Source organism: Thamnophis elegans, chromosome 8 (assembly GCF_009769535.1).
Source record: "Thamnophis elegans isolate rThaEle1 chromosome 8, rThaEle1.pri, whole genome shotgun sequence".
Lineage (NCBI taxonomy): Eukaryota > Metazoa > Chordata > Lepidosauria > Squamata > Colubridae > Thamnophis > Thamnophis elegans.
In genome coordinates this window covers 79,802,709-79,822,599 of record NC_045548.1, presented here as the reverse complement: position 1 = coordinate 79,822,599, position 19,891 = coordinate 79,802,709, and the positions used below count along the sequence as shown (strand labels likewise).

Here is a 19,891-nt window from a genome sequence, read left to right as displayed (position 1 = left end):
GTTCTGTTGATGTGCTTATGTGTAAAAAGAAAGAAAGAAAGAAAGAAAGAAAGAAAGAAAGAAAGAAAGAAAGAAAGAAAGGGAGCAACTGAACCCCCTTCCTTCTAGCACTGATGAAGTTACCCAGTTGGGTTACGAAATGTCCGCAAAAACCCCCACCCAGCTCAGAGGGCGCTCAGGACCCCCCATTTCCACCCTCAGCTACAAATATTCTCTTCTATCAAACGGTGCTTAATCTGTAAGCTGGCATGAAGCTTTTGGGCCAATTTTGCTCAGCTGAAAGACGCCGATTCTGATCGACGCGATGCTCGTATCGCCGGTTGTGTGTGTGTGTTCTGAAGGAGAGCAGAGGCCTTTCCTGGAACCCGACGAGGCGCCCAGTGCAAGGCAAAGGGAACTGAGGGCGTTACCTAGTTCGGTAATGAAACATCTAACGGGAAACTACCAGGCTCTGAGAGCACCAGGGTCCCTCCAAGGGAATCGCTCCTTAAATCCCTGGGGCTGTTGCAGACAACTTTGGCTTCTTCCTGGCAGGTGGACAGGTGGGCTCCTGTGTAGGAGAGAGGGGCGGGGGGGAGGGGAGGGTGGCGTTAGTGAAAGAGCAATCAACCTGCTTGTATAGGATGCAAGTAACGGGAGAAAAAGAACACAGCAGCACTCCTGCAGATCCTGAATCCGGGTCTCCATGTTATCGGCCTCCGAGCACCTCCGGGACAGCTCAGGCCCAGGGGCCGAATCCCAATAGGATGGGATGCTTGGAGAGGGTTTACACTGAGTGGCAGAGCTGGTGATGTAAGCCTGGTAGCCCCTTTGCCCATGTATCCTGCCAAGGCAACTGGCAACTACGATTCAAGTCTTCCCTTTCGGGTATTCACTGCTGCAGGGCATGGATCAGTGCTCGATCTATCTATCTATCTATCTATCTATCTATCTATCTATCTATCTATCTATCCATCCATCCATCCATCCATGTATCTATCAATCTATATCTATCATCTGTCTATTCATCTATATCATCTATCTCTATCTATCTCTATATATCTATCATCTCTCTCTCTATCTCTCTATCTATCATCTATCGATTGATCGATCCATCCATCCATCCATCCATCTCCCTCCCTCTATCCCATCTATATCTATCATCCCATCTATATCATCTATCTATCTATCTATCTATCTATCTATCTATCTATCTATCTATCTATCTATCTATCACTATCTCTTTCTTTCAATCCTTCCCTCCCACCCTTTCTCCTATCTCTTTCCCATCCATCCTCTCCTTTCCCTTCCCACCCACCCACCCACCCACCCACCATTATCTCTATATCTTTCTTTCAATTCTTCCCTCCCTCCCCCTTTCTCCTATCTCTCTTCCTCCATCCTTTCTCTCCATCCATCCATCCATCCTTTCTCTTCTATTCCTCCATCCATCCTCTATCCCATCCATTCCCCCTCCTCTCCCTCTCTCCCTCCCCATCTATCTCTTTCTCTCTCATCCATTTCTCTCTGTCTCCTTCACACACAGGCCCCCAGGCGGAGGTGATGGGGCAGAGAGACAATTCTGTAGATAGCAGACAACTCCCTCCCATCTGCCTCCCATCTCCTGCAGCCCTGCCTTCTAGTTCCCCTCTCTCTCTTTTTGTGGGGTGGGGGGGGGAGCCCTGCCCTTCTTCTTCCTCACCATCTTTGGACGTTTCTGGACCGGGAAGAAATCCTTCATGGTCTTGGCTGCCTTCCTTGCTCTGCCTTTGAAAGCCTTGGAGGTGGATTCCTGGACCTCCCGGAGCTTCCGGCGGGCGTCTCGCCACCTCTTCAGGCGACCCCGAACTCGGCTCTCTCTGCGGAAGAAGAGCTGGGCTGAAGATGGCAAAAGGGGGTGGGGGGTGGGGTGGCTCACCCCCACTTGGCAAGACCCATCTCCAGCAGGCGGCCCTGACTAGGCCTGGGGTGAATGGACGCTGATGCCCCCCCCCCCCCAAGCTGAGAAGAACAGCTGGGAGATTTCAACCCTGTCCAGGGGGAGATTCGTGGTGAAGGTTTTGCAATCAGATGGGGGACCTGGGGGGTGATTTTTGGCTGGACAAGCCTCTCCAGAGAAAGAGGTCCACGAGAGATGGGGCAGAGGGCGCCTGGCCTCCCCAGAGAAGAAGCCAGGCTGCCGGGGGGGTTCTCCTTCAGAGCAACTGGCAGGAGGAGGCGTATTTTCCCCAGATGCCCCCCACCCTCCCTCAGCCTCTCTCTTCTTCTCCCCACAGCTTCCTGTCACCTTCTCTCCATCCCCCAAGGCCCCCCAGGGCCTTCAGCCTGGCAGCTGGGCCACCTCCCCTTCTCTAACCCTGGCCCCTTTCCCTTGGGCGTGGGGGACTACGGCTCCCATCCTCCCGATAAGGGGGGAATGCTGGCAGCTGAAGGTTCAGAGGAGTCTCCTTGGTGCCCTCTGAGTTTGGTGGTTTTCTTGCAGACGTCTCGTGACCCAGCTGGGTAACATCAGGAGATGCAAACCCCACTCATATAAATAAAATAAACTTAACTTAACATAAACTTAACTCCCTTCCAGCACGGAGGGTGTTACCTAGCTGGGGCATAAAACAGCTGTAACAAAAGTAGTTCCAATATCTCAGGGGTTGCCACAGAAATGAGGGGGTCAACCTCTTCTCCAAAGCACCTGAGGGTAGAACAAGAAGCAATGGGTGGAAACTAATCAAGGAGAGAAGCAACTTAGAACGGAGGAGAAATTTCCTGACAGTTAGAACAATTAACCAGTGGAACAGAAGTTGCCTCCAGAAGTTGTGAATGCCCCAACACTGGAAGTTTTTAAGAAGAGGTTGGATAGCCATTTCTCTGAAATGGTATACGGGTTTCCTGCCTAGGCAGGGGGTTGGACTAGAAGACCTCCAAGGTCCCTCCCAACTCTGCTATTGTATTGTATTCTAATCTGGAATAAATATTCTATTCTATTCTTATTCTATCAACCTAGATCATCAGAGAGCACCAAGGACATCACCCCCTTCTCCTCCTCTATTACCACCACTACCATTCCTAAAAACAACCCTCCCTTCCAGCACTGATGAGGTTACCCAGTTGGGTCACGAAACGTCTCCAACAAAACAACCAAGCTGAGAGAGAGCCAAGGACTGCTGAGTGAGGAAGCCCAGCATCCAGAGAGCCTTCCTGACCGCCGACTCTGCCCCCTTTCCGACCCCAGAGGACCCCTGCCCAGAGCCACAAAGCAGATGCCGATGAGCTAAGACCCAGGCCGCCCCTTCCTGGGGGGGGGGGGGGGGGAGGGCTCAAGGGGGCCAGTCCTGCCCCACTCACTTCATGTGCTTCTCGTGCGTGAGGAAGTTGACCAAGCCCTCCTCGTCCGGCTCCTTCCACTCCAGCACCACCTGGCCCGGATCTGCCACCTCCGGCTGCAGGAAGAGTCTCCGTGTCTCCTGCAGGTGCCAGCCGTCCGGCAGGGGGTAGGTCTGCAAGGGGGGGGGGAAGTGCTGGGCATCAGCAGCATCCCTGCTTAACGGCCCCCGAGGGTGCGCCATCGAGGCCTCGCCGGCTGGGAGAGATTCCTTGCAGGGCCTTTGGAACGAGCTCCCCGTGGAGATTCGGACCCTCACCACCCTCCAGGCCTTCCGCAAAGCCCTTAAAACCTGGCTGTTCCGACAGGCCTGGGGCTAATGAGTTTTTTTTTGTCCCCCCTCGAATGGTATGGTTGTTGAGTGTTTTAAATTGTGGTATTGTTTTGTTCGTGTTCTTTTTTTCTTATTTGTACACCCCCCCCCCCCCGACTTGGTTGTGAGGCGTCCTGAGTCCCCTCCGGGGAATAGGGCGGCATAGAAATATAATAAACTCAACTCAACTTTTCCAGCCTTTTTAAGTCCCAATAGGGGCAGTCCTCGGCTTACAACCACTTGCTAAGTGACCCTTCCGAGTTGCAACGACACTGAAGGAAGTGACTACGTTGCAGCCTCCTCCTCGTTGTCCTGTGACCAAAATCCAGACGCTTGGCAACTGGCCTGTCCTTACGACGGTTGCGGTGCCTGGGGTGTGTGTGTGTGTGTCTTGTGTTGGGGGATCTCCAGGGACCCAGAAAATATTCCTTTGCTTCTTTAGCCTCAACTCCAAAGAGGGCCGAACCCCGCTGCCCCCCGCACCTCTGCCTGGGGTTGGGCGAGTCCGGGGCACCCCGTGCTCTCTGAGCTGGGTGGTTTTCATGCAGACGTCGCATCACCCAACTAGGTAAAGACATCAGGACTAGGAAGTAAAGGGGATTGGAGAGGAGGTGGAGAAAGACGACCGTGGGGTCCTTGGTGCTCTCTGAGCTTTTTCCTTCCAGATGTTACCAGCTAGCATGGAAGATGTTACCTAGTTGGGGTAATGAAAACCATCAGCCTCAGAGGGCACCGAGGGCCAACAGGAGGGGCTCACGATATTCTATTTTTTTCCTTTTTCTTTCTTTTTGTAAGCCGCCCAGAGTCCTGTGGGATTGGGTGGCCTATAAGTTCAATTAATAATAATAATAATAATAATAATAATAATAATAATAATAATAATAATTCTCCAAGGCACCAGAAGGCAAAAAACGATGGGTGGAAACTCATCAAGGAGGGGAGCAACCTGGAATGAAGGGGAAACTTTCTGACAGTGAGGACAATTAACCAGTGGAACTGCTTGCCACTAGAGGTGGCGAATGCTCCATCGTGGGGGTTTTAAGGAGATTGGAAAGCTGCTTGTCTGAGTTGGTACAGGAGAGAACTCTTCACACTCGGCCACTTTAAGACCTGTGGACTTCCAACTCCACAACTCTTAAAGTGGCCAAGTTTGGGAGGGGGGGGGGCTAGTATAGGGTCTCCTGCTTGGGGAGGGGGCTGTTCTATCCAGCTCTATTCTGATTCCGACCCCTCATTTCGACCCTCAAGCTACAAATATTCTCCTTGACTTTTTTTGCGCCCATCTGCAGAGTCACCACAGAGGAGTTTGTGGGGGGATTCGGATGAGCACCTGGAGGGTCTTAGGAGAGGCATCTGCAGGAGGGAGGGGGGTTGCAATGGAGAGACTGTAAAGCCAAGGAAGGAGAAACCTGCCCCCTCTCCCCTTCCCCTTATCCTAGTCCTCCCCCTTTTCCCCCTAATCCCATCAGAGCTTGGCATTCAGATGGAGATCAGCAACAGGGATCCAGAGATAATAAACCCACCTTTACGAGCCATTCAAAGGACTATAAAAACATGAAGGAGGAAGCAAAATAAAAAGGGGATTAGCACTGATGGTGTTACCTTGTTGGGCTATGCAAGGAAATTGCCAAACTCCCGAGATGCCCAGGCAAAGGGAATAAACCTACTTAAGAATATATGGGTTTTTTGGAGGGGAGAAGGGCACAATTGGAAGATATTGTATATCTTTTAGTTGTGACAGATGAAGAAATGTGGGGGGGGGGGGAAGGTGCACTATAATAATTGTTATTTTCCCTTTTTTCTTTCTTTTTTTGTATTTACTATGTTTGTATTATTTGTATTTTTTTTAAAAAAAATTAAAAATTAAAAAAAAAAAATCCTTCCAGCCACCCATTCGGAACCGAAGAAGCTTCCTGGATGAGAAGCGAAAGACCAGTTGCCTTTGGAAGAAAAAGCACCTTTAGCAATAGCAGTTAGACTTATATACCGCTTCATAGGGCTTTCGGCCCTCTAAGCGGTTTACAGAGTCAGCATATCGTCCCCCAACAACAATCCGGGTCCTCATTTCACCCACCTCGGAAGGATGGAAGGCTGAGTCAACCCTGAGCCTTGGATGGATAGATAATACATAAGATAGATAGAAGATAGATAGATAGAAGATAGATAGATAGATAGATAGATAGATAGATAGATAGATAGATAGATAGATAGATAGCAATAGCAGTTAGACTTATCTACCGCTTCATGGGGCTTTCAGCCCTCTCTAAGCGGTTTACAGAGTCAGCACATCGCCCCCACAGTCTGGGTCCTCATTTTACCCACCTCGGAAGGATGGAAGGCTGAGTCAACCCTGAGCCTTGGATGGATAGATAATAGATAAGATAGATAGAAGATAGATAGATAGATAGATAGATAGATAGATAGATAGATAGATAGATGATAGATAGATGATAGATAGATGATAGATAGATAGCAATAGCAATAGCAGACTTATATCCCGCTTCATAGGGCTTTCAGCCCTCTCTAAGCGGTTTACAGAGTCAGCATATCGCCCCCACAGTCTGGGTCCTCATTTCACCCAGATAGATAGATAGATAGATAGATAGATAGATAGATAGATAGATAGATAGATAGATAGCAATAGCAGTTAGACTTATATCCCGCTTCATAGGGCTTTCAGCCCTCTCTAAGCGGTTTACAGAGTCAGCATATTGCCCCCAACAACAATCTGGGTCCTCATTTCACCCACCTCGGAAGGATGGAAGGCTGAGTCAACCTTCAGCCGGTGAGATTTGAACCGCCAAACTGCTGTCAGGTGAAGTAGCCTGCAGTGCTGCATTTAACCACTGCGCCACCTCGGCTCTACCTTTGGGAGAGAGCGGCTGGCCTTGGGCCAGGGAACAGGCCGCCCGCCTCCAGGGGGCCCAGAGGGGGTTATGGGGGGGGGGGAAGACCCACCGGTCGGGTACCTTGCGGCTGGTGTTCCTCAGGACCCCCTCGATGCTCCCGTGCAGCTGCAGCAGCTTCAGCGCCTTCTTGGGGCCCAATCCTCGGACTTTGGAGCAGTAGTCACAGCCCAGCAGGATGCAGAGATCCACAAACTGGGTCCGGCCAAGAGAAGCAGAGAGAGAGAGAGAGAGGAAAGGGGGAGGAGGGAGAGAGGGAAGGGGAGAGGAGGGGAGGAAGAGGAAGGAAGGAAGGAGGGAAGGAAAGAGAGAGAGAGAGAGAAAGTGGGGGCACCACATTACAAAAGGCAGAAGAGGAGCCTTCTCCGTAGGGGCTCCCTCCCTCTGGAACAGACTGCTCCCTCCCCCCCCCCGACCCTCTTCTGCAAGGCCCCGAAGGCCCGGTTCTGCCAAGGGGGCTGGGGGACCCAGAGTGGTGGGATGGAGCCCACCCAGCGGCTGACTTGATTGTGTGTTGCCGCCAGGTGAGGAGGCGGTTTAGGCTTTTCACTCTTTGTGTTTTGATTTTTTGCAAGCCGACTAAAGTCCCAGCAAGTGACCACATAAACCTTTTAAATAAGTAGGTCTCCCCATACCTTCCTCATGTGGCATTCTCCTGATGAGCCAGACTACAGCTCCCATCATCCCCAGACAGCATGCCACATGGTCACCAGCTCTGCCTGGGCTCCAGGTCTTCATACATTCTCCCACCCCTCTCCCTCCCTCTTTCTCTCCCTCTCTCTCTCTCTTTCTCTCCCTCCCTCACTCTTCCTCTCTCTCTCTCTCTCTCTCTCTCCCTCACTTTCTCTCTCTCCCTCACTCTCTTTCTCTCTGTCTCTCTTCTCTCTCTCCCCCTCCCTCACTCTTTCTCTCTCTCCCTCACTCTTTCTCTCTCTGTCTCACTTTCTCTCTCTCTCCCTCCCTCACTCTTTCTCTCTCTCTGTCTCTCTTTCTCTCTCTCTTTCTCTCTCTCCCCCTTCCCCACTCTCTTTCTCTCTCTCCCTCACTCTTTCTCTCTCTCTCTGTCTCTCTTTCTCTCTCTCTCTGTCTCTCTTTCTCTCTCTCTCTGTCTCTCTTTCTCTCTCTGTGTGTGTGTCTATCTTTCTCTCTCACACACACACTTTCTCTCTCTCTCTGTCTGTCTCTCTCTCTGGTGTCGCTGGGGCACAAGGGGAAGCAGGCAAAGGGGGACCCTCCATTGGGGTTCCCCAGCATTCCTTCAGAAGGACTTTGGCCCTCTTTGAGTTCCATAGAATCCTAGAACCCTGGAAGGGACCTCGGAGGCCTTCTAGTCCAGCCCTCCCATCCAAGGCAGGAGGCCTTCTACCATCCCAGGCAAATGGTTGCCTGGTCTAGTTTTGAAAACCTCCACTGACGAAGCACCCACAATTCCGGGAGACAAACTAACCCAGAATTAAACTGTGGCCGGTGCCTGGAGGGGGGCGAGGGGTGTTTCTGACTCTGGTGAACGGCTAAGGAGCCCCAGTTCTGCTCGGCTTTCAGACCCAGACAAGGATGGGGGGCAAATGCTGGAGCTTAAATCAAGACCGATTCCCCGCACCTGGCACCCCCCCCTTACCTGCTCCTGAGTCATGCCCAGCTTTTGCAGGACGATGGGCAAGGAGATCTCTTCCAGAGGACTTCCAGAGAGGGAGGAACCAAATGGAGATCAGGTAATTAATCCAATTCATTAATTTAAAAAAAGCTAATTAAAAGACTTTTAGAAAACTATAAACAGCTTTTCCATTTGGCTTGTAGCTATGCTAACCACTCTGAATCGGAGGTGAACAGCGCCCCCTAGAGTCGGCCAACCACAACCTTTTTGAAAAAAGTAAATAAAAAGATTTAAGTGTCCAGGTAAATTTGAAACAAAATTTCGCTATTAATTATAAAGAATCTCTCCGGTAGGTATGTCAACCGGTTTGGGGTTTGTTTGTTTTTTCTTCCTAAAAAGAGATAAAACAGTTTTAAAAATTTGGACACTAGGGGTTTTTAATTAAAACAGAAAAAATAGACAAACCTGATTTAACAGCTATAGGAGTGACACAAAAATGTTCTAACATTGGAAATACCAAGGGAGCTTTTGAACAACGGAATCGGAATTTAAAATCAACAATGTCAACAGTGGTGCTCCCTTCTTTGGATAGATTATGTACAAAGATTGTTTCGGAAAAAAATAACAGAACAAGCATTATCCCACAAAACATTGCAGAACTGACACCAAAAGTGGAGCTTAAAAATGACAGGCTGCAATAATAAAGAGATCAGTTGATGCTTTAAAAAATCAAGATAATTAATTAATAACAGAGAGAGTGACCTGGACAATTATTTTATACTGAATTTACAAAAGCAATTCATTAAAACTTGGATTAGTCTCGAGAGAAGAAAAATTTTAAAAATCTACATTACTTGACTGGATTAAAAAATATTTTTTTGGGGGGGGGGAAGTTAAAGGAAGGAATATTAAGATGGTTATTTGATCAAAGTTAAAATAGATATATTGTTATTTCAGGCAACGCTTAAGGGACGTTTGATGACGCCAGGACTGAAGTGATGGTGCTTTATGGATTTGTGTGTACGTAAGAGATGGACCTGGGATGAAAAGATAATTGGCTATGGATGTAGGTGTGAACTTACTAAAATTGTTTGCACATATTGTCACTCTTTATATAGATTTCTTTTTACTTACTAAATTCTTACCTTCCTTTTTGTATCTTTCCTCTACTTCTCTTTTCCTTTGAACTTTTGATTCCTCTTTCTAGTTGCATTAATTCTCAGTATTGAGAATTATTATTAGATTTATATGCCGCCCTTCTCCCAAGGACTCAGGGCGACTATCTTTAATAACGCTATTTTTTAAAAGTCAGGGTCACCTTTTCCCAAAGGGGCAAAACATCTGTTAGGCTCTTGATCAACCCTAGAGAGACCGCCTGCTGCCAGTTACCTCCCAGAGACCTATTAGATCCCACAGACTAGGCCTCCTCCAGATTCCATCTGCCGGCCAATGTCGGCTGGCGACTCCTCGGGGAGGGCCTTCTCTGTGGCTGCTCCGGCTCTCTGGAACGATCTTCCCGTGGAGATCCGGACCCTTACTACCCTCCTGGCCTTCCGCAAAGCGGTTAAGACCTGGCTGTTCCAGCACCATCCGAGGTTATGGCTGTTGTAGTATTTTAAATTGTTGTTTTTATTTTATTTTTGTATCCCCTCCCTTTTTTTATTGTGAGCCGCCCTGAGTCTCTCGGGAATAGGGCGGCATACAAACTCAATAAATTGAATTGATTGAGAGCCTAGGCAAGGTTAGAACATAGAATCACAGAATTGGAAGGGACCTCTGAGGTCCTCCAGTCCAACCCCCTGTTCAAGGCAGATGACTTTCCTCCATCTAGTGCAGTGGTTCTCAACCTGTGGGTCGGGACCCTTTTGGGGGGGGGTCGAACGACCCTTTCACAGGGGTCACCTAAGACCATCGGAAAACATATTTTCGAAAAAATACGGAAAACATAAAATGATTTTATGGTTGGGGGTCACCACAACATGAGGAACTGTATTAAACGGTCGCGGCATTAGGAAGGTTGAGACCCCCTGGTCGAGGGTGTCCACTGTGATTTGTGCAACAGATATTTTTGGAAGTTGCTTTCAACTTGCCTCTGCCAGGTCAGATCTACACGAGGGGCGTCCAATCTTGATAACTTGAAGATCTGTGGACTTCAAGTCCCAGAATTCCTCAGCCAGCACGAACGTTAAAAGTTGCCGTTGCTGAGGAATTCTGGGAGTTGAAGTCCACCAGCCTTAAAGTCAGCACAGCTGAGGAACTGTGGGAGTTGAAGTCCACCACCAGTACCACCAGAGGCTATATACTAGTTCAGTGTTTCTCAACCTTAGCAACTTGAAGATGTCTGGACTTCAACTCCCAGAATTCCCCAGCCAGCGAATGCGAGTTGAGGTCCAGACATCTTCAAGTGGCCAAGGTTGAGAAACACTGCTCTAGGGTTTTTTATCTCTACAGACGTTTCCCGGCCTCACTGCGTGACGCCATCAGTGCTAGGAGGGAGGGGGGTTTGGGGAGGGAAGAGGAGGGGGAGGAGGACTGCGGGGTCCTTGGTGCCCTCTGAGCTTGGGGTTTTTCTTGCAGATGTTTCATGATCGAACTAGGGAACATCGCCAATGCTAGAAGGGAGTGGGGATTGTGGGAAGGAAGAGGAGGAGGAAAGAAAGAAAGAAAGAAAGAAAGAAAGAAGGGAGGAAGGAAAGAAGGAAGGAAGGAAGGAAGGACGGAAGGAAGGAAGGAAGGAAGGAAGGAAGGACGGTCGGAACGGAATGTGGGGTCCTTGGTGCTTTCTGAGCTTGGTGGTTTTCTTGCAGATGTTTCATGACCCAACTAGGGAACATCATCAATGCTAGAAGGGAGTGGGGATTGTGGGAAGGAAGAGGAGGAGGAAAGAAAGAAAGAAAGAAAGAAAGAAAGAAGGGAGGAAGGAAAGAAAGAAGGAAGGAAGGAAGGAAGGAAGGAAGGAAGGAAGGAAGGAAGGAAGGAAGGAAGGAAGGAAGGAAAGGAATGTGGGGTCCTTGGTGCTTTCTGAGCTTGGTGGTTTTCTTGCAGATGTTTCATGACCCAACTAGGGAACATCATCAATGCTAGAAGGGAGTGGGGATTGTGGGAAGGAAGAGGAGGAGGAAAGAAAGAAAGAAAGAAAGAAAGAAAGAAGGAAAGAAAGAAAGGAGGAAGGAAAGATGGGAGGAAGGAAAGAAGAAAGGAAGGAAGGAAGGAAGGAAGGAGGGAAGGAAGGAAGGGACTGCGGGGTCCTTGGTGCCCTCTGAGCTTGGGGTTTTTGTTGCAGATGTTTCATGATCGAACTAGGGAACATCATCAGTGGTACAAGGGAGTTGGGTTTGCAGAGAGGAGGAGGAGGAGGAGGAAGAGGGAGGGGGGGAGGAAAGGACTGGGGGGTCCTTGGTGCTCTCTGAGCTTGGCTGTTTTCTTGCAGACATTTCATGACCCAACTAGGGAACGTCATCTGTGTGGGAGTGATTTCCTTTGATGGGCTTCCTGAACTCGGTCCCTAGGAGGGGGGGCTTCAGTGGGCTACCTGGCTTCCCCCCCCCCCACAAAGCCTGGGAGATTCCCCCAACGGCTGGCTCTCTTCCCACAGGGTTGCTCTGCCCCCCCCCCCCGATTCCTACGTACCACCGGCAGCTTCAGCCCGGGGGGCTTCCCCTCGATGACGAAGAGGGGCTTGAGGTCGTTTTGCAAGAGGTGCAGCGTCCGGAAGAACAGCCCCTGCAGGGAACTGGAAGGAGAGGGGAGGCGGTGAGCAGGGGGTCCTTGTCTAACGACCACAGCTGAGCCCAAAATTCCCCGTTGCTAAGTGGAACATTTGTTAAGTCATTTTGAATTTGAATTTAATAAAATGTATATGCCGCCCGATCCCGTAGGACTTTATGGCCTTTCTTGTCCCAGTGATTAAGTGAATCCCTGCAGTTGAACAGTAACCTTGGAGGTCATCCAGTCCACCCCCCCTGCTCACACACAGGAGACCCGTACTAGGGATTCGAACCACCAAACTGCCGACCTTTCCGATCGACAAGCTCAGTGTCTTAGCCACTGAGCTACCTATTTGGTATAAATTAAGTTAGTCACATGGTTGTTAAGTGAATCTGGGCTTCCCAGAGCTGGTCAGAAGGTCGCAAAAGGGCATCACCTGACCCCCCCTCCCCCCCCGGGACATGGCCACCGTCATAAATATGAGTCAGAGGCCAAGTGCCCAGGTTTTGATCACGTGACTGTGGGGAAGCTGCAACGGTCGTGGGGAAAATGGTCATTTTTCCAGGGACTTTCTGACTTTGGTCACTAAATGAACTCCTGTAAGTCAGAGGCCAGCTGTCCGTCTGAGCCAGGCCAGGAGAGGGTCAGGGGGGTCCCAGGGCAGGTGGCGAATCCCAGGCAGAAACCCCCCCCCCACGCTCCCCAACTGGCCTGGAAGGAGGAGGGGAGCGGAGGGTCCCTGGTGACTCATCCCACCTGCTTAGTGGGGGGGGGAGCGCCCCTTGCTTGCTCACCTGATGTTCTCCCTGTGGCGGTTGATGATCTGCGGCATGGCTGTGCGGAACTGGTAAACGGCCACGGAGGCATCCACAGCGACCACCCGCCCTGCGCCAGGGAGAAGGAAGACAGGCTGAGCACCTCTCCTTCGCCCAGTCGGGCTCCACTGGCACCAGAGCCCCCCCCCCCCCGCCACCTCCCAACCATCCTGGTCTCTTGAGGGCACCCACAGCCCCTTGGCCCCCTGCCCAAAGAGCAGCCCCAGAATGATGCCAGGATCCCCTAGGGGAGCGGTTCCCAAACTTGGCAACTTTAAGACTTGTGGACTTCAACTCCCAGAATTCTCCAGCCAGCAAACTTGGCCACTTTAAGACTTGTGGACTTCAACTCCCAGAATTCTCCAGCCAACTTCTGAGAATTAATTCTGGCAGCTCTGCTGGCTGGAGAATTCTGGGAGTTGAAGTCCACAAGTCTTAAAGTTGCCAGGTTTGGGAACCGCTCCCCTAGGGCTCCCTTTGCACTCTGTGCATGCTCAGGGACCGAGAGCGGATCGCTCCCCTTTGCACTCTGTGCATGCTCTAAGACCGAGGGCAGATGGTCCCCTCTTTGCACTCTGTGCATGCTCAGGGTCCGAGAGCGGATTGCACTCTTTGCACTCTGTGTATGCTCAGGGACTGAAGGCAGACGGGCGGCTTGTGCACTCTGTGGACCATGATGAGTTCCCAGCCCCACTCGAGTTGCTGCGGCTGTTGTGAAGTTTACTTTTTAATCTGTTTTTTGGATTTTGTTCCTGTCTTGTTTGTTTTCTCTGTATTGCCCCTATTCCCTATTGGTTTGCTAGCCGCCCTGAGTCCCTTTGGGAAAAGGGCGGCATACAAGTTGAATAAACTGAAACTGAAAGTGAAACTGGCCACTCTCTTTACACTCTCTGCAGGCCCAGGAAGCGCTTTTGCAATCGGAGACCGAGAGCAGAGAGCCTACTTTTGCACTCTGTGCATGCTCAGGGATGGAGGACGGACCGGTACTCTTTGCACTCTGTGCATGCTCGGGGACCGTAGCGGCGCTCACCGCGGTAGTCCTGAAGGCTGGCGGGGCGCACGGCGTCCGGAGCCTCCTCCTTGATCACCTCGGCCAGCTTGACGATCCCCATAGCGGCGCAGGAGGAGGGTTTCTGCGCGGCGGGCGAGGGCGCCTCTGAGCACGTGCAGAGCGCCTGGGCGGATCCTCTGCCGCCAGAGCCGAGCGGGGGAGCCAGAGGGTCTCTGGCCAACGGGCGCTGCTGGCTCACCTTCCCGTCCGGGGCGAAGCCGCTCCTGGAAACGAGGGGACAACCACCCCCATCATCCGCGGCCAGGCGGGGCGCAAGGAGGGACGCAAAACAACACCCGGCAACGGGGACAGCCAGAAGGCTGGCAAAGCGCGCATGCGCCAATGCGTAGCTCTTCCTCGCTCGCGAAACTCTATGGTTCAGCTTCCGCCTCTCCCGCTAACTGACCCAGCAGCTCTCTCTCTCTCTCTAGAGTGCCGCTCTAGCCTAGGAGAACTCTATGCGGGGCGCTCGGCGGACTCTTGGCTGGCGGAGGCGAGTAAGGACGGAGGACGGGCGGGGAGGGGGGGGGGTCGCGGCGCCGCGTACCCGGGGGGCGGACGGGAGGGCCGCTCGGTGGCTCCCGGGCCCCGATCGAGTCTGGGACGCCGATTGCCTTGCAGGAAGCGGGGGCCTCGAGGAAGGGTTCCCCCAGAGGCCATCCATCCCACCCCTCCTTTGCGCAGCGTTGCAGACAGAGGGCTCCGGCTGAGCCCCCCACCCCAGAGAAGAGGGGCAGGAGGGGGGGGGCGTCTCTTCCACTGTCCGGAGGAAGGCTCACCTGCAGCCCCCAACCTTCCCCCACGCCTGCCCTCTGAGCGTGCCCTGCTGCGTGCCCCTCGCTCCTCCTGCAGCCGCGCTTCCTCCCTGCTGGGATAGAGGGCAGCTTGGGGGTCGCAGCTTGCGGCCCAGATAACCTCTCCCCCCACCCCTCTTTTCTCTTGCAGAGGCTCCATCCCGATGCCCAGCTGGCAAGAACAGGACCTGGCCACCTTCCTTGCCAACCTCCTGCTGCCCGCTGCCTGTCTGTATTCGGCCGCCCGGGCCTTCCAGGTAGGAAAGGGGCTGGTTGGCAGGGGAGGCAACAGAGCCGCAGCCAGAGGTTTCACGGTCCCTACAGACTCCTGCAGGGGAGTGGCGGGGGGGGGAAGCCCCCCAGGACTGAGCCCCTTTTGCTGCCCCTCTCTCTCTCTCTTTGCAGATCAACCGGGGAGCTGCAGCCGGGTTTTTCCTCCAGGCCCTCGGGCCCCTCCTGGAAACCGTCCCCATCGGGCCCCTCCGGCATGGGGCCCAGCCCCCAGACCACTCCTGGCCCTGCACGGTGGTGGGGCTGCCGCTGCTGGCCTTTGGCTTCCACTGGCTGAACGGGGACTGCTTCACGGCCAACGTCCTCCTGGGAGGTGCCCTGATGCTGGCCGGCGGCTGGGGCTACTTCACCGAAGAAGCCAAGGCCATGGTGGTCCATTCAGTCATCTCCGTGGTCACCATCACCATCTTCATTGTCTCCGTCTTCACCGGAAGCTCCTTTGGGGCTGTGGGCAGCCTCCTGATGGGGGCGGCCGGCCTGTTGCCAGGAACTGGACTGTGGCCCCTGCTGGCCCCGAAGGAGACTGAGGCCCTCCGCTGTCTCATGGCAGCCGCCAACCTGGCCCTGTGCCAGGCTCTCCGACTGCAGCATGAAGAACTGGACAACAGCTACAAGGAGTGGCTGCCTGTAGCAGCTTCTTGATGGGGGTCCTGGGGTCCTGGGGAGGGGACGCCAATCTAAGAGTCCTGTTGGGTCAATAGGAAATGCAGGGCCGAACCCCAAAGACTCCAGGGCCCATTTCCAGAATGGCAAGGGATTAACAGATTAACAGAGTTTGTAGGTCATCTAGTCCGATCCCCCACCCGAAGCAGGAGACCCTACACCAGGGGTGTCAAACTCAAGGCTGAATCCGGCCTGCAGGGTCTTAAATGTGGCTCGCGGGGCCAGCCTGGAAATAACAAAGGAGCTACAGGGCCTCTGGCAGCCAAAACGGGGCATGTTTTGGCCAGCAAATGCAAGAGGCATCCATCCCATTACCCCACCCCACCCTATTTCTATTTCTATTTATTAAATTTATAGGCCGCCCAATCCCAAATCTTACAGAAATACAATTTTAAGAAAAAGGTAAAAAGACAAACAGAAGAGAGATAGATTAAAAGAAACACACCATGCACCCAGTCTAGGCGGGGCTGGACCTCGGTCAAGAGGTCAACAGCCCCAGGCCTGCCGGAATAGCCAGGTTTTGATAGCCTTTCGGAAGGCCATGAGAGTGGGTAGGGTCCGGATCTCTGGGGAATAGTTCATTCCATAGGGCTGGAGCGGCAACAGAGAAGGCCCAACTCCGAGGCGCCGCCAGCCGACATTGTCTAGCTGAACCGGCCCACAGAGGAGAACTACAATGCTAACCCGGCCCTCAAATCCAGTTTGACACCCCCCCGCCCTACACCGTTTCTGACAGATGGCAGCCCAGTCTCTCCTTGAAAGCCTCCAGTGATGAAGCTCCCACAACTTCTGAAGGCAACTTCTGTTCCATGGGTTGATTGTTTTCCCTGTCAGGAAATTCCTCCTTATTTCCAGGTTGAATCTCTCTCCTTGGTCAGTTTTCATCCATTATTCCTTGCCTGGCCTTCGGGTGCCTTGGAAAACAGCTTGACTCCCTCTTCTTTGTGGCATCCCATCCCTGAGATATTGGAAGGCTGCTATCATGTCCCCCCCATGTCCTTCTTTTCATTAAACTAGCCAAGCCCAGTTCCTGCAACCGTCCATTGTATGTTTTAGCCTCCAGTCCCTTCATCATCCAGGTTGCTCTCCTCTGTACTCTTTCTAGAGTCTCAACGTCTTTTTTTACAGTGTGGTGACCAAAACTGGATGCAGGACTCTAGGTGTGGCCTTACGAGGGCTTTATAGAGTGGTATAATTAGTACCTCACTTGATCTTGATTGTATCCCTCTGTTAATACAGTTTAGGATCGCATTGGCTTTTTTGGCGGCCGCCGCATAGGACTGACTCCTATTTAGCTGGTTATCCACTAAGTCTCCAAGATCCCTCTCAGGGTCACTGCTATTAAGTCTGGCTTCACCCATCTTATATGTGGATGTTTGGTTTTTCAGTGTAAGACTTTACTTTTCTCTACATTGAATTTCTACATTGATTCTTGTAGTCAGCCAGAGGACTCACTTCTCCCTCCTGGGGGGCATAGGGGTTGCCTGAACCGCTGCCAGGGGGCACTTCAATGGTGGCAGTCTTGCATGTGAACCCATGCCAGGCATAGTGGCTAACATGCCAGGCCTGCATTTTCCACCCAGACCAGAGGTCCCTTCGGAACAGGAATTGAAGCAGCCCAAGGTTTTTCTCTCTCTCTCCCCCCAGCTCTGCCCACCAATGAAAAGCTCCCCCCTCACCCCTCCAGGGCTCTTGCCAAGGGAATCTGATATACCTGGAGTCCAAGGGCAGCTTTTTCCAATTCCAAAATAAGACTGGGATGTGTTGTGGCTCCAGAGGAGAACAAACAACACCTACAAATGTAATGTAATAAATAGATATCCAGGTAGCGTGAAGTTCTGGTTAAGAGTCCTCTGTAATTGTCCTGTTTGCTTTCATTCCTGGCCAGAAGCAGGAAGTTGGGCTAGTGGGTAGTGGAAGTGGTTGGCATACATTTTTAGGTGTTTATGTCCTGCCTTTACTGTTTCTATAATTAACTCGAGGAGGTTGAGCATCTCCAACAAGCTTTCTTCCTCCAATTTTCCCCCGAGAGGGGGGGACTGGCCCAAAGTCACCCAGCTGGATTTCAGGGCTAAGGCGGAACTAGAATTCACCATCTCCTGGTTTCTAACCTGGGGCTTTCGCTACTAGATCTAACTGGCTCTCTCATACTCCAGTTGCTGATTTATTTACTGAATTGGAAGCACACAGCGATCTGATTTCTGATTTCCATCATATATGCCAATCGTGGAGTTCACGGTCATCAGATATGGAGATAACCAGCAATCCGTAAGCGGTCAAACCAAGACAGATTTCAGTATTGGAGTAGATATAATAACGAAGAAAAAGGACAGGAGACACCTCAGGCAACCATAGATTAAAAAGTGAATTCTTTTATTTATTTGCTTAACACATCTCAAGAAAGGCTCTTGGTCGCTCACACAGAACAGACACAAATTAAAACATCTGTTGACGGGAATAAAATAACCGCAAACACAATAAACAACACACCACCAAACTCCTTTTTATGAATTTGTAATCCCTTAATTCAGGGTAGAATACAAATAAAAAAATGAAAGCACTTTTTTCCTGTGCCAAATGGGATTTCAACAATTGGAAGTTTTTTCTATTCCCCAAGATTTTTATAAATTTATACAGCCACCCATCTGTTATAAATAGAATAGAATAGAATTCTTTACTGGCCAAGTGTGATTGGACACCCAAGGAATTTGTCTTTGGTGCAGATGCCCTCAGTGGACATAAAGAAAAATAAAACAGAATACATTCATCAAGAATCAGAAGATAAAACAGTGATAGTCATAGGTAACTAAAGCAATCAAATTATACTAGGAAACAAATAAAACAGCATAAATTGTAAAGATACAAGCAACATGGTTATAGTCATAAGTGGGAAGAGATAGGTACTAGGAAGGAAGAGAAGAATAATAGTAATAGCCTTAGATAATATAATACTGTTGTGGGAATTAGTTGTTTAGCAGAGGGATGGCATGTGGGGAAAAACTTGTGCCTAGTTGTTCTGGTGTGCAGTGCCTTATAGCGTCGTTTTTGAGGGCAGGAGTTGAAACAATTGATGTCCAGGATGTGAGGGGTCTGTAGATATTTTCACAGCTCTCTTTTTTTTACTCGTGCAGTGTGCAGGTCCTCAAAAGCACATTGACAGTAATTGTTTTTTTTCTGCAGTTCTGATTATTCTCTGAAGTCTCCGTCTGTCTTGTTGGGTTGCAGAGCCAAACCAGTCAGTGATGGAGGTGCAGATGACAGACAGCAAAAGCGCACGAAGCATTTGATATCAATACATGACCCATTCCCCTCCCCTTGGTAACCCCAGTCCATAGTCCAATCCAATATCTCCCCAGCTGTCAGGTGGGAGACATCTTCAAAGATCATCATCAGGTTGGTATGCCGGACGGTTGGCCTTGGCGGGAAACTCCCCTCCTTGCCACATGCGCAATAGATGGTGAGAACAACTCCCAATTCACAGTCCTCCTGTACAGATTATTTCCCACTCCCAAATACCATGCCCTCCCTCCCCGTTTCAATGGCAGCCGAAAAGCAAGCAGCAAAACACAGGCTGACAGACTCAAATCATTCCTCTGCGGAACAGAATCGGCAGCTCCTTGGGCCGTTTGAACTTCTTGAGTTGGCACAGAAAGAACGTCCTTTGTGGTGCTTTTTTGATGACGTTTTTACTGTTAGGTAAAGTCTTGAGATACTGTATGATAGAACCTAGAACAGTGTTTCTCAACCTTGGCAACTTGAAGATGTCCGGACTTCAACTCCCAGAATTCCCCAGCCAGCGAATGCTGGCTGGGGAATTCTGGGAGTTGAAGTCCGGACATCTTCAAGTTGCCAAGGTTGAGAAACACTGACTTAGAAGGTCTCTACTGTTCCATGACTCTGAGTTAAAAGTTAAAAGAACTCTGTGCTGGAGTCGTATAAAGACCCATCAGACAAGGAAAGGAGGAAACCTGAACTGAGAAAAAAAGCAGAAAAGAGACCTAGATAAATAAGGAAGATGAAAAGATCTGAGATGAAAAGAACATCCTGGGAAAGCTACAATTATCTGGTTTCCAAGCAATGCTGGCGGGGGAATTCTGGGAGTTGAAGTTCACGTGCCTTAAAGTCGCCAAGGTTGGGAAATCCTAACTTTAATCAGAGACCAGAGATGGTGGCAAGCATTTAACCATTCCATTCCCAGAACCAAGCCTAACAGATGGCTACACATTATTTTAATTATTTCCCTCCCTCGTGACTTGTTTTCACAACATCCCTAATCAGGGCGTTTCGGGGGATATTAAGCAATCTTCTGTCTTACCACACAATACGCCCATCCTTAAACTAATCAATGCTAAGAGGTTGTGCAAGACCAACATCCTGTGATGTAAACTGTTTTCAAACCCT

At 50.7% G+C, this 19,891-nt stretch overlaps 2 protein-coding genes across 3 annotated transcripts; one reads left to right on the top strand and one right to left on the bottom strand.

Annotated features, from left to right (window-relative positions):
* Nucleotides 1-49: 49 nt before the first annotated feature.
* LOC116512076 (probable flap endonuclease 1 homolog) lies at nucleotides 50-14,059 on the bottom strand. Its single transcript, XM_032222352.1, has 8 exons — nucleotides 13,722-14,059; nucleotides 12,671-12,761; nucleotides 11,799-11,901; nucleotides 8,193-8,282; nucleotides 6,638-6,769; nucleotides 3,319-3,470; nucleotides 1,682-1,838; nucleotides 50-550 (listed from the first exon to the last, which is right to left on the bottom strand). The coding sequence occupies exons 1-8, from the start codon at nucleotides 13,801-13,803 to the stop codon at nucleotides 488-490; spliced, it is 870 nt and encodes a 289-aa protein (XP_032078243.1). The 5' UTR covers nucleotides 13,804-14,059; the 3' UTR covers nucleotides 50-487.
* Nucleotides 14,060-14,123: 64 nt separating this feature from the next.
* On the top strand, nucleotides 14,124-15,876 carry LOC116512560. Of its 2 annotated transcripts, none has more exons than XM_032223107.1 (3): nucleotides 14,124-14,235; nucleotides 14,688-14,793; nucleotides 14,942-15,876. In XM_032223107.1, exons 1-3 carry the CDS (start codon nucleotides 14,201-14,203, stop codon nucleotides 15,467-15,469), a joined length of 669 nt encoding a protein of 222 aa, XP_032078998.1. In that variant the 5' UTR covers nucleotides 14,124-14,200; the 3' UTR covers nucleotides 15,470-15,876. The 2 variants fall into 2 exon arrangements, with proteins under 2 accessions (XP_032078998.1, XP_032079000.1); XM_032223109.1 differs by having other exon boundaries at nucleotides 14,166-14,239.
* The last annotated feature ends 4,015 nt before the right edge of the window (nucleotides 15,877-19,891 follow it).